Consider the following 13,358-nt stretch of genomic DNA (forward strand, 5'->3'; position numbering starts at 1 on the left):
CTCCAGGAAAGCCATATTTTTTTGTCCAGGAAAAATAGACAAAATGATCCCTTTCATATCATCAGCTTATGTAAGTTCTCACCTCAACGTATTCTTCCAAACTGTTTCACCTCCAAGACCCTTGAGTATAGCAGTTGTTCTTTCTTTAACATTTTCAGCTGACACTGTTAAGGTCTGGTAAAAACTTGCCTGGCCATTAGATTCTTCTCTCTGATGAGCTGATGTCTGTAAAAATTATGATATTGTATAGAAAAAATAAAATTCCACTGATTAGTTAAAAAGCAAGGGTATATCAATACTTACAATAGGGACACTGCCACCAATCCTATCTGGTGTTTTCTCCTTTGAGAATTTATTTGCCATGTACTCATTCTGTATTTGGACATCAATGCTACATCTATTTAAAAATAAGCATACATTTGTATTAGAGAAGTAAAGAAAAGCAAATTCCCAAATACCAGGGTAGAAAATGGAGATATCTACAGTGCAACCTCGATATAACGACACCCCACGGTGCACTAATAAACACTCGCTATAGCGAATTGTCGCATTACCGGAGGTGGAGCAAATAATAGCCAATATACCTGTTGCGAACAGATATACAGGAACAGGAGTGGTGCGGCGACAGATAAACATCTATCCGATAAACGTAAGCTTAAATCCAGACGAAAGACGATGTTTTTTGCATCACTAAATTTCCTTACTCAAACAACGACTAACTATTCAAACAATTTATAAGCGCCGCACTGAATAAAAATCATGGAAAGCATTGTTTCGTCAATCATTTTGCCAATGCACAACCGACGAATTCATTTTTCTATGCACTTAATTAGTTCATTTACATGATCATTCTATTATTTTGGTATTTTCCACTGAAAATTCAAAAATTAACTAAAAAAACAGTATCGCGGTTATTAAATGCCTCAGAGGTTTCCATTGGTGTATGTTTATTGTTTATGTACGTTAAGTGGCAGTGAAGTGAAATAACGCATTACATTTGTTTCTACAGACGAAAACGGTGGAAGGTTGTATAACGTTCCCGCCTTGGAAGACTTTTTCTATCAGATAATGTAATACCTTCATCATCTACGGTAAAAAGTTTGCTAAGCTTGAAAAATGACGTGATTAAAATTGCCGTTGTTGATAAAAAGTTTCTTTTTGAGTGTTACGCTCGCGACGTATTTGAAATGATACACCGAGTTTACCACGGCACTGCAAACGAAAGTTAGTTGTTCTGTGAGTTCTTCCAGCGGCCACCAGGGGATGCTCGGCTACCCACGTGACAAAAGAGAGCGCCAGTACGACTCCGACCAGTGACGCGAATCGTTCACCCTTGTAAATCCGCAACGGAGAATAAATACGTCCATCCGGACAATTCACGCTGAGTATCATTGCTTCGTACATCCTACATCATCGCTAAGGTGCACTACCTACCTTCAGAGGCATCATTGCAAGAAATACCTCATACTGCAAGGGTTTTGTCGGGGAGTAGTATGTAAAAAAAGTTCCATTTCGTCTATGTTATATGACGCGGGGAATACTTCTAAAGATACTTATGATCGGAGTCCTTTCTTCCACGACTTCAGGTTTACACCGCAGGCATCACCAGCAATTGTGAGGGGAGATAACGCTTTGGTGCTTCGCATTAGTATAATCAACCTTCCGCACTCTTAAAATTCTCAGTTCGCAATCTATCCCTAAAATACTCCGCTTCAGGCTTGGGCGTAGCCCCTTTCTCAGAAGTTCCCGCAGATTTGAATGGGCAAAACCACCCGAACAAAGCTTCTTATAACTCTTCATCGTCTGCATTCCTTGGGCGCTTTTGTTTTTTTTAAATTTTGCAGAGCGAATAGGAAGATAAATTAATTTCGACACTCTCATATTACTCCTTTATTTTTATTTTCTCGCTTAGACGTGTTTGGTGTTTTTTTTGGGCATGGTGACTGCCATCAAGTGCTTTCTATTCACGCAACTCACGGACGTGCGGGTATGCTGCCGATTGCTTTATGCCGCCCGAGGAACAAAAGAAGATCAAGCATTTGTGGATGTTTATGCCACAATATTTTCACCAAAATTAACTACTTATTTATCGAACGACAGTTTACCACATAAATTTGAGACTGAGAACTCCATTAACTTCATTTCTAACAGATCGCTAGCAATTACAGAGGTTAAGGAGTCTTGGTGAAAGTCTTCCGGCGGTGAAACCCTCGCTATGGCGAGAGCCAACACCAAAAGGGTCTCGTAAAAAAGAATTTTTTAACGCGCTTATTATAGGGTCAATTGACGGTGCATCGGCTATCTCTCGTTATAGCGGGAGTGTCGCTATAGCCCATACTCGCTTTAACGAGGTTCCACTGTAATTAGCTGAATATATATATATCTCCGTGATTGCAATCAATTTTACCCCAGAATTTATGTAGCATTATTGGAGCTTCAATTTTTACTGAAAATTAAGTAATTCTCCCATTTTAATTACTATGTAATTTGTAACTCATTTTCCAAAATTTCTTTCCTCACTCAATCATACAAGAGCAGGCAATAGACAATAACCAACACTCTTAATGCACTACAAAACCTGCAAGGGACTTACTTCAATTTCACCAAGGGCTCGATCATATGCGGATCACAGTGCAATAAGGCAAAAGATACCAGTCTTATTTTCAATTTCAAGTCATGAAACTCAGGGCAGCGCCCAAGCTTTTGAGCAATTTCCCAGCCATTACCATAGCTTTGATCCATTATATTCTGACAAACTTTTACACAGCATTTAAAATCCTTCACCTGTAAACATTCAAGAGAAAGTCGGTACGTTTAACTTGATTTTTACACATAATTACTAGTGTATGCATGCATAAAGACAATTAGCTGATAAAGAGCAATGCATATTTATTCCAGAGGAGGACACAGAACTAACCTCAAGGGCTTTCTCAGCTATTAGAGACAGGACCTTCCCATCCCGTACCCTGTGATCATCATCTTCCACGTGCAAAGTTTTGGCCAACTTCAGCAAACTCACAGATCTCTTATAGGCATCAGGATTACTGTTAAGACAATTCTCCACGAGTTTTATCCGATTTGGGAATAACCTCACTGAAAATAAATACATATTTTAACCACAATGGTAGTTTTTACAGTATTGAAATACGTACACAGATGACCTTCAATTATCGGTCTAAATAAACGGGATTACCCAAGGAGATAGTCAATATTCCATTCATGATCATTTTATTAAGGGTTTTTCTACTCTGGTTTCTGGGTTATGCAGTGTTTTTTCTTTTGTTTTGAGAAGAGGAAGTGTAGGAGAGGGATATTAAAGGATTGTAGGAAACGGAGAGTCGGGAAATGTCGGGGGAGACTAGAGTGATAGGCAGAAAATCACGTGAGCACTGAATCAAATTACAGATTATTGAGGCTCTAATGTAAATATGCACATGGTATCACATGCAAGCAGTCTCCATTTCTACTGGTGTTGCTTTTCATTGCATCACTCTTAAGTATGGTAAAACCATAAATTACAAACCTCTGTTACATGGAAATTTTATGAAAACCTTTTTATGAAGTAATATCCCTGGTCTCAGGCTCTTCCCATGCATAATACAAGCGGAAAACCTCTGGAACTCGTTCATGATGTATCAGAAAGACAATGGCAGGTTTCACAATTTATTAATTGATGCGACCGGTTTCGATTACATAGTACACATCATCATCGCCTGATGATGATACTATGTAATCAAAACTGGTAATTAATAAATTGTGGAAACTGTCATTATCATTCCTTTCTGACACATCATCTATAACCACAAAACCTCCCACGTATGCATGTAGGCTTCAGTCAGGAAACCTACCTCTCTCTATCAAAATTTTCTCTGAGAAACTATTTTCCCGAGTGCATACAATACATACTGTATTCATCTGAATATGGTCCCCCCCTTTTTTTCCAAAAATGTCCGTGGTAAAAGTAAAGGGGGGACTATATTCAAACGTATTTTTAAAATTTTTTCCCAAAACTAAGGTCTCAAAATTAGGGGGGGGGATTATATTGAGAGGGGGACTATATTCGGAGAAATACGGTATTCAAAAGCAATTTCATTACCAAAAAATGTCCAGATGTAAGATCATGTGCGTACTTTTGGTGTTAGAGGCCTTCCACCAGAGGGACACACGGAGATATATCGGGATGGATACATCTGGAATACTTTCAAGGGGGATGAGGGCACTAACAGGGTATTTGATACTTTAAAAGGAAACATGTTTCAATAAGAAGAAAAGGCAGTTGTCCTTTTGAGTTTCCACAATATGTATTGTCACTTGGGTTGCATACACCATTAAGATGTTAGGGTGGCCCATGGAAGTTCAGGTCAGAAGATTCGTTTCTCCAGATTTCTGGGGTTAATAGGAGTAAAAAGCATACCAAACAAAGCAGAAATCCTCCCCTTGTCCGAATAGTTGACATTGGTTACCGAGTAAACAAGGCGTCAGAAGCCATTGGCTGGAGACTTACATGGAAAATACTGGAATTTGCATAATGAAGAATTTTTTCATGGGAAGGGTACAGAAAGTTGGAGTTTCTAGAGTTCTTTAGTCTCCCAACTCGGTGAAAAATTTCAGTTCACTAGTGCTTCGGGTAGTGGTCACGTATACATGTAAATCCAAGAGTGAGCCAGTTAGTGGCTTTATACATCGTAAGCAAACTTTATTTGTAACCATGGAGAGATTTTTTCATCCCTTCAAGAAAAAAATCCCAACTGGAGTTCACTACAGTTTCTATATTTGCAAATTACTTCTTCCATCTAAGCAAACTCTAAGATCATCCTACAACAACGCAATCTGCAAAACACCTCCTATAACAAACCCCTTCACAACAACGTAGCCATTTCCCAGTCCTTTAAATTCTTTGTACGGAGTATTTATTGTACGAATGTCAGCCTGATAATTACCCATAGGTTAGGGTGGTTTTAATGGATATTTACTTATAGTCTGTACATGTGTTCCTAGTTTTAACAATTTGGGTTTTCACAAATACTTCAAAACCAGATATGCATGCAATATTTTGCATGTCCATGCAATAATTTCAAACATTTTCTGTCATTGTTCAAATCTACAGCAAAATTACAGAAAAATTAGGATCTTTAAAATAGGAAAGGAGCGAGGCACATAAATAGAAATTTTCTTGAGGGGGACAACAGATGCGATAGGTAGAAAACATTTGAGTGGGCTGTATGCCTGAGGAGATCCAACACAGAGGATGAGAAACAAACTGCATATGTTTTATTTTCTTAATAATAGGGAGCAGATCCTCTGTTTCATTCTCTTCATGACAGGCTGAAGGATGGGAATAAAAACACAATTTGTACCTTGCAAGGGAAGCATTTTCACACCAAACTCGCTCAAGATATGAAGAGCTTCAATCAAATCTAATTCTTCTTCAATTTCATTATCCTGATCCAAAATAAGTTGTAAACAAGACCTGAAATCAAGGGAAATAAATTTAGCGGCAAATGCAATTACATAGGGAAGAAGGAACAACAAAAGAGAAGCATAAAATCACTTCGACCAGTAAAATTAAGAGATAAACTTACTTGGCCAAATTCATAGAGGGATCGTGCACATCACCAGATGAATCGAAATATTCTCTGGCAGATTTTAAAATCAACTGTACACTTCGATCATACGAGACTCTTTTACTACACCCCATATCTTTTGAGCACTGAAGGTATTCACTCGCATTTTTAATATTTGCTCCCAATCCAGATGACAACAGAGCAGAAACGTACACCTGGAAACAAAGGCAAAGGATGTATCAAGTTCATATAGTAGGGTAGAAACTTAAGTAACAACTATGAAGAAATAATAAATGCTATTTTTTGCCATTGGTAACCACACACATGCATGTTTATGTCAAGAGTAACATAGACAATAAACAGTGGCGTAGTCAGGAATTTAGTTCGGGGGGTGGGGTTTCAAAACCAGGGGGGAAAATTTTTGAAAAACAGGGTACTAAGGAGTTTTCACAGGGTTTTAAACTAATTTTAACACTTTTCCTAATCAAAAAACTTGATTTGTTAAAAGAAATATTTTGTAAATTCATGATTTTTCAATACTTTATTTTCTTTTATGAAGGAAAATTATTGTATGAATACAAGGATCAAGAACTTTGCTCAATTGAACTCAATTGAAAATAATTGTGTTTTTATATTTCGGGGGGGTGGGGGGGTCCGGACCCCCCAGACCTCCCCTCTGGCTACACCACTGACAACGTGATTAATTACATGAGTAAGAAAAAAGGAAAACGATCCAACAATATTCCAGTATCATATATTTATCAGAGAATATTCAATACCATAGCACCTTCTTACTAAAATGGTTAAAGATAATTAGATTGTTTCCTTTATCTATTAATGATCAACAGTTCCTCGAGTTTGGGCCAAATGATGCAAAAGTGCTTTGCCGACATTTTGGTTCATTTTGTAAACCATCCTCAGGACTTATTTTTGCACAGATAAACAATCGTGGATGGTTTGCAAATAAACCAAAACGTCAGTAAAACACTTTTGCATCAATAGGCCTAAACTCCAGGAACTTTTGATCATTAAAATGGTTTATGAACTAAGTAGGTGAAGAGATTCATCGCTTTAATTTCAGCTGGGATGTTGTTAAAAATTGTGTAGAGAGAGGGAAATCAACTACATGGTTTGTTATTTCTGGATCAATTAAACTAGTTGTAAACGTTGTAAGGTGCATTGGAAGGAAATCTATCCAGATCAGATAGAATGAAGCATGCACAGGTCAATTGAAGATGCTAATATTGGAATACATATATAGAAGAGGCAAAGTGAGGATTTTTGCATCTAAAAAAAGAGATCTGCTAGGAGTTCATTTGCTTCTGAGGAGAAAAAATTCTTTAACAGGCAGTTGACTTTCCCTGGACAAAATACCTTAGAATTGAGAAGATTGAATTTTCAAACAAACCTCTATACATGTTTCAAAATTAATTATGGAAAATGCCTTTGCTTGGAGATCCATGATATCATTCAATAAATAGTTCCACTCAACTTGCGTTGCCGACAAAGACCTGAAAATAGTAGTTTTATTCCATGAAAATGAAATGTCAGCATATCATCAAAAGTTTACACATAGATACTTCAGAACTTACTTCTTGATAATAGAACGGGAAAGTTTAACAAGAAGTCCATAAACAGTATCATGGTCATACTGAACTTGGCGTATATAGGTCAGTGGCATTAAAATTCCATTTCGTTGAAAAATTTCAGCACAACTCAAATGTGATTCCAGCTCATCAACTCTTTCCTGAAGATCAATGTTTCGATGGCCTTTGGATCTATAAAAAAAAAGAGATCACAAGGAGCTTCAGCTATTAACATAAGTACATAACACTTACAAGACAACGTGCCTTCACCATTTCAAACAAATTGACTAGGCCTATGATTTTTCGACATATAGATTTGATTCGAATCCAATGAAAACTTCAAGATCAAGAAATCTGACTGTTTTGCAAACAATTAAAAGAATGTAACCACTACATTCAAAATTAAAAGAAATACATATGTGCTCATCACTTAATACAAGTCAAAGTAGACCATAATGCAGTTCCATAAAATAATACTTGCCCAAAACCCCTTTCTGGTAAACATTCCAGAATTTTAAATGCAATATCAAGTTGGTCTGCTTCAGGATAAGCATACAAGCAGTCCAAAGCCAAGGTTGTTCTATCATCAAGGGAAGATAGAAAGGATTCAGATTTCTCAGAACCAAAATAGATAAATAACTGAAAGAAAGAGTATAAAAAATAATGATCACTGAAATAAACTTACACTTAACTACCATTTACACGTTAATCTTTTACTTACTTGTAATGGTAGCCTTAAATCTTTGGAGCTAATGTCAATCAAATAATCATGAAGCAATTGCTTCAAACTTCCCTTACTTTCTTTCTCGCAGCGGACAAGAAATGGCATTAGTAAATACTTCATGTCGCGAACAAAACTGCTTTCAGTGGTCTGAAATTCATTAGTATATTATTGAAATTACAATTCACACCGTAGAGATTCAACCGCTCACTGCCAAATTTATAATTACCTTTTGCATCAATAACTGGGCTTTTTCCAGATTAGTCTTTTTCTGCACATCAGAAAGACTAATATTTTCCATTCCCACCTCATACACGAGCGTTTCAAGAGTTAACAGTTCGCCATGGAGAATATCAAGGCCCTGAAAGGAAAAAATTAGAGATGGGTCGAATAGCAGATTTCTCGAATTCGAATATCGAATTCGAATATTAAATCATTGCTCGAATATTCGAATACCTCGAATTTCGAATACCTCGAATACTAAATGATGAATGCTGGATTATTTGACTCGGTTGCCTATGCAGCAGGCAACACAAGATTTTGGGGAGTAATTTTGATTTCCTTTAAATGATTCGAACAGGAATTTAGCTGATTAATGAATATTTTAATTTTATGGAAACAATTGGGCATATAATTAATTCAACTAACATCGCTTTGCCCCCACTCCTGCTGCCAAGTGCTAGCTGACAATCTGAGGCATTTTGCAAAATACAAGCTCTTTTCCACTGGATTTTCTTCAATTATTTTCAGTCCATCTTTCGGAGTTCTCACGAGATAAGAAGATGAATTGGAATTGCTATCAGGGAGAAAACAAATATTCTGAGAAAATATCCCTTCGTCTGTGACTGTAACAATAAATATTTATAGCACCACTCATAAATTGTAACTTGATATATGTATGTTTTCGGAAAAAAATACCTCATCAACTTCGGAGAAGCTCTGCTGCTCATATCGAGTTTCGCCAGAATGCTAAGTCTCCGTCGTATTTTGACATTTATTTCTTTGCGTAAAATGCTTAAATAAACTCAGAAATACGTCGTGTTTGGTCTTAATCTTTTTGAAATTACGCGCACATTACTAATATTTCAATGCAATAAAGGTGTAACATCAATTGACGAAAGTCATTCTTAGACACCTTTTGTGCTAATAGATGACTCATGCAGCGGTTGACCTCCACAGAAATGGGGAACTTCGAAGCTGGTAGGAAAAAAAAGGTCAGTGGGGGAGAAAAGGGAGGGCCCGAAACACGTTTCTATTGTTCTCGTGTAACTTGGTATTTTTTTCGAAGCCAAGGTCTTCGTAATATGATCCCTGCGCGAGCTGTGACCTTTTTTTTTTTTGAAGAAGAGGAAAGCCTCAGAGGGGGGCTAGTGCTGAATGGAGAGGGATACCGGATCTTGGGAAATGCGCTAATGTAAGTATCCCGCGGTACTCACACAGCAGTTGACCTCCAGAAATGGGTAACTTCGAAGCAGGTAGCCAGAAAAAGGTCAGTGGGTGAGAAAAGGGGGGAGGGCGTGAAACACGTTTTTATTGTTCTCGTAACTCGATATTTTTTTCGGAGCAGGGGTCTTCGTAATGCGATCCCTGCGCGAGCTGGGACCTTTTGTTTGATTTCGGAGAAGAGGAAAGCTTCAGAGTGGTTGAGGCAAGTGCTGAATGGAGGGGGATAGCGGATCGTGGGAAATGCCCTAAGGTTGCTATCCCACGGCACTGAGGTTCTCCTGGTGGGGGGAATCGGGGATTTTCGGATTTTTTCACCCGACCATTTTCGGTTCCCCTCGTCGAACTCTTTTCACCGCTAAAATCCACGAATTTGATGTAATTCGTCAACTTGCGTAAAACGGCGCTGCGAGCACTAAATGACTACAGATCTCTACATTTTTCCGAGTCAACTACCAACGACGTACGTGCGACAGTGTATGACGCGAAATTCAAAGTATTCGAGGTATTCGAGGCGGTACTTTTCGCATAACTATTCGAAACCTCGAATATCGAATACTTTCTAATATTCGAGGTATTCGAGTATTCGCGGATACTATTCGCACATCTCTAGAAAAAATTCAAAAATCAACTTTGTAACACATCAAAACATTTGTTGAGGATAGACCCTTGCTTTGATTGTAGAAAATAAACCATAAATGGGTCATTGTACATATTCAATGCAAAATAAATTACCTACTAAAATTGCTCGATCTGTAATGGACAAAAATGGAAGTTTTTGCTTTCATTTCGGATTTTGCTTTGGGGAAAAAATTTTTATTTAATTTTTAAATTGGTTAAAAGATGATGATATTTTGTCAAAGAGCAAGAGTGGATTGTTTTGGACCTGTAAACCTTTGAAATTAGTCGCGTTTTTATGTATGATGAGAAAAATACAGGCTAAGACATCATACATCACGTCCCGATGGCTAGAGAAATGATTAAACCATAATTTCAGTAAAGAATTGAGTCAGGGATTTTGGGCTTAGAATGAAAAACCAAAATAAGAATGAGCCCTTATGGAAACCTTCATGCTGAAAAATTAATAGGGTAGTTTCCTTCATCAAAGAAAACGAAAGGCATTGATTGCTATTCGTTACCCACCATTAGGGTTTTCATAACATACAAATTATTTGGTTTAGAAATCCCAGTTTAGACGAATGGCAACGGTCAATTTTAACCTCACTTGAAAAAGGCCAGATTGGCACCCATGCGATTCCACTCCACATGACAACACAGGGACATAGTTTCTACACGAGAGGATAGGAGTTTTACATCGTCTGAGATTACCAATGCATCCATGAGGCACAGAGCTTAGGGAAACATCTCTTAATAATCGCCTATTAAAATTGCCTATGGTCGGAAAGTTTCCTTCGTTTGATAAGGTAGTAATAATCCATATTTAAGCCAAGCGCTACCTGCTAGCAGGGTACCCCGCTACCTGCTAGCAGCCTGAGTCGTATCAGCGCTCAAGCTTTGCCTCAAGGTCACCTCAATGGGTGGCAGTGGGAACCAGAAATACTTCACACGGACTTTCCCCATCACTCCTACTTAGGCGTCACCTTTTCGCGTGCTTGAAAATTTACACTTTTCGTTCAATTGCGAAAAATAGAATCATCATTCGAAAATCTAAGAGCGTGAAATGCATACTCCAGGAGTAATAATCTTTCGATTCAGGCAATAAAAAATTATTAGGAAACCACCCTATTCTATGTCAGCCAGAGAAATCATTACCTACCAGCACATTCCTTTCTCTTCCTAGCTTCACCAATGTAATTGCATGGTCGACCATTTTACTCCTAGTTTCAATCTGGCAAGCTCTTTCACTGTACCAAGCAGCCAATCCTTCAGGTGTTAAGGGACTGGATACAAATTTAAGTAGGCCCTTATCTTCCTCCAAAAGGGTGCTCTTCCTGTCTTTCATTGACTGACCACCACCTTGCCTAAGTCAAAACAACACACAAGAGTTATAATTAAGCATCGGTCAAGGTACTACCAACACAAAGCAGGTCGCTGCGCATCTAGTGATGACGTAATTGGATTGCATGTACAATTTTTTCTTCACTAGATGCAGTGACATAAGAAGCAGAACATAGGTAATTCATTTTGGTCAAAGGAATGACCAACATTGTACACATTAGTAGTACCATGGCATTGGTTTTATTAATTCTCAACCATACACAGAATCAATGCTTGATGTAAAATCGATTGCATGTGAAACAATTATTATGACATTGCGGTCAAAACTCACATGAGATCTTCACATTCACACCAATCCGGATCTCTGATCAGTTTCTGGTCCCATGGAAAGACTTTGCCATCAGGGGTGCATTCAGGCAATAAGGTGCTAAAATTAATAAAAACAATCGAGTAATTTCCTATGAAAAATGGACCACTAAATATCCCTCTGATATCATACTACAATAATATTACAGTTACGATTAGTCAATACTTAGGGTCATCTTGTTTTTGGAACAACCCTATTAGATACCAAAAAAATATTGCCTAAATTTTTAAATTCCATGTGAAAATACAAAAAGTTATAGTGCTTGTATATACCCATTGGGCTTCGACTTAATAAAAGGTCAACACATCATTACAAAATGTAATGGATTAGGTTGACTGACTTTAACCTAAAGTACGAGGGATATAAGAGAAAAGTGAATATTAAGGAGCAGTTTTTCATCAAAGGACATTCCAAAAGCTCACCTGTATTGAAGTGGATCTGCTGTTTCAGGAAAATTTGAGAGAATGACCAGCCAATGGTCTAGAATTGCATCCCCATGGTACGTGAACATATTCTCCACAGATGCACTATCACCTTGGCGGGCAAATTCTAATGTAATATTCATTACTGGGGAGGAACGAAATTTTTCATAGAAAGAAGCATTGTACTGGCTATCATTACTTTTTTGTTCCTTGAGAATTATCTGGAAAAGAAGGTGGTAATAGCAAGAAGTCAGTGAATTATTGAGGCTGAAAAATTATCAAAGTTCAATGTCACTTCAAGCATTACATGAAATCATAGCAATGACTGCTTAAATATCGAATTTTTAAAACAAAATGTAAGCACATATATGTAATACTATTAGCGCATATATGTATGTATTACTATTTTTTTAATGGCAGACATAATTTTACCTTGTAGCTTTTCAGCTTGTCCATACATTGCAGCAATATTCTTCTATAATGCACCAATTCCATTAATTCTTGTTTATTTATAAACTTTTTCACCTATAAAATATCATACTTCAATTAGCCTTGCAATGAAATGAAATACTTCTAAAAATAGTGTCCTATAGGTAGAGGATGGTAAAATTAACTCATTCGACATCTGTACTTCTGTAAATTGTAAATAGTGGCTAGCAAATAAAGAAATATGCAAGACTTCAGCTACACCACCATGCAAATAGAAGGCCAACAGAAAGAAAAAAAATGAAGACAAATTAAAGAAAAAACATAGTAGCAAAAATTTGAATATATTGTGATAGATACATAATAATAATAACAATGCTGTTTATTACTCATAATTCACAAACAAAGACATAAACAAAATTTCAAAAATAGGAGCTTAATCTCATTATGTATACATATAAATATTGCATGAAAGTTAAGAAAATGCTCCTTCAACAGGAAAAAGACTGAGGTATATGTGCATCATAGAAACCTTATTATGAAGACACTGCTCCCACTTCTCTTCGTCAGTCAACTCATCCTCCGCGTCTGGTTTGGGCGACAGTCTCACCTGAGTTTTTTGCAAGTCTGCTTTTTTTGGAGAATTTGTGGGATCCACCTCCAACTCCTCATAACCTTATGTCGATGAAAAATTGAATTATTGAACTGTGCACATCACTATAAAAATACAAAGAATGAGGTAACGTAACGAGTGGGAATAGATAAAACCTATCCTTTTACTCTTCATTGGACCATCATAAAGTATGTTCACCAACATGCATCATTCATGAAGATACCAATGAATTTTAAAATAATGATTATTTCTTTTGC

The 13,358-nt window shown here is 37.2% G+C and overlaps 2 protein-coding genes across 2 annotated transcripts in view; one reads left to right on the forward strand and one right to left on the reverse strand.

Moving 5' to 3' along the window:
* Positions 1–13,358, forward strand: part of LOC124169436 (28S ribosomal protein S11, mitochondrial) — a 119,875-nt gene that overhangs the window by 73,054 nt on the left and 33,463 nt on the right. The gene's annotated exons all lie outside the window — the stretch shown is intronic.
* LOC124169432 (neuroblastoma-amplified sequence-like) overlaps positions 1–13,358 on the reverse strand; it is a 37,504-nt gene that overhangs the window by 16,033 nt on the left and 8,113 nt on the right. Inside the window, exons 14-29 of the mRNA XM_046548027.1 lie at positions 13,021–13,163; positions 12,495–12,587; positions 12,063–12,283; positions 11,605–11,700; positions 11,092–11,296; positions 8,101–8,232; positions 7,872–8,021; positions 7,632–7,789; positions 7,157–7,342; positions 6,973–7,075; positions 5,583–5,779; positions 5,358–5,470; positions 2,918–3,093; positions 2,594–2,784; positions 304–397; positions 83–225 (exon numbers count right to left, since the gene is read on the reverse strand). Coding sequence (XP_046403983.1) covers positions 83–225; positions 304–397; positions 2,594–2,784; positions 2,918–3,093; positions 5,358–5,470; positions 5,583–5,779; positions 6,973–7,075; positions 7,157–7,342; positions 7,632–7,789; positions 7,872–8,021; positions 8,101–8,232; positions 11,092–11,296; positions 11,605–11,700; positions 12,063–12,283; positions 12,495–12,587; positions 13,021–13,163 — 2,401 coding nt within the window. The remainder of the gene's footprint in view (positions 1–82; positions 226–303; positions 398–2,593; positions 2,785–2,917; positions 3,094–5,357; positions 5,471–5,582; positions 5,780–6,972; positions 7,076–7,156; positions 7,343–7,631; positions 7,790–7,871; positions 8,022–8,100; positions 8,233–11,091; positions 11,297–11,604; positions 11,701–12,062; positions 12,284–12,494; positions 12,588–13,020; positions 13,164–13,358) is intronic.

This window comes from Ischnura elegans, chromosome 12 (assembly GCF_921293095.1).
Source record: "Ischnura elegans chromosome 12, ioIscEleg1.1, whole genome shotgun sequence".
Classification (NCBI taxonomy): domain Eukaryota; kingdom Metazoa; phylum Arthropoda; class Insecta; order Odonata; family Coenagrionidae; genus Ischnura; species Ischnura elegans.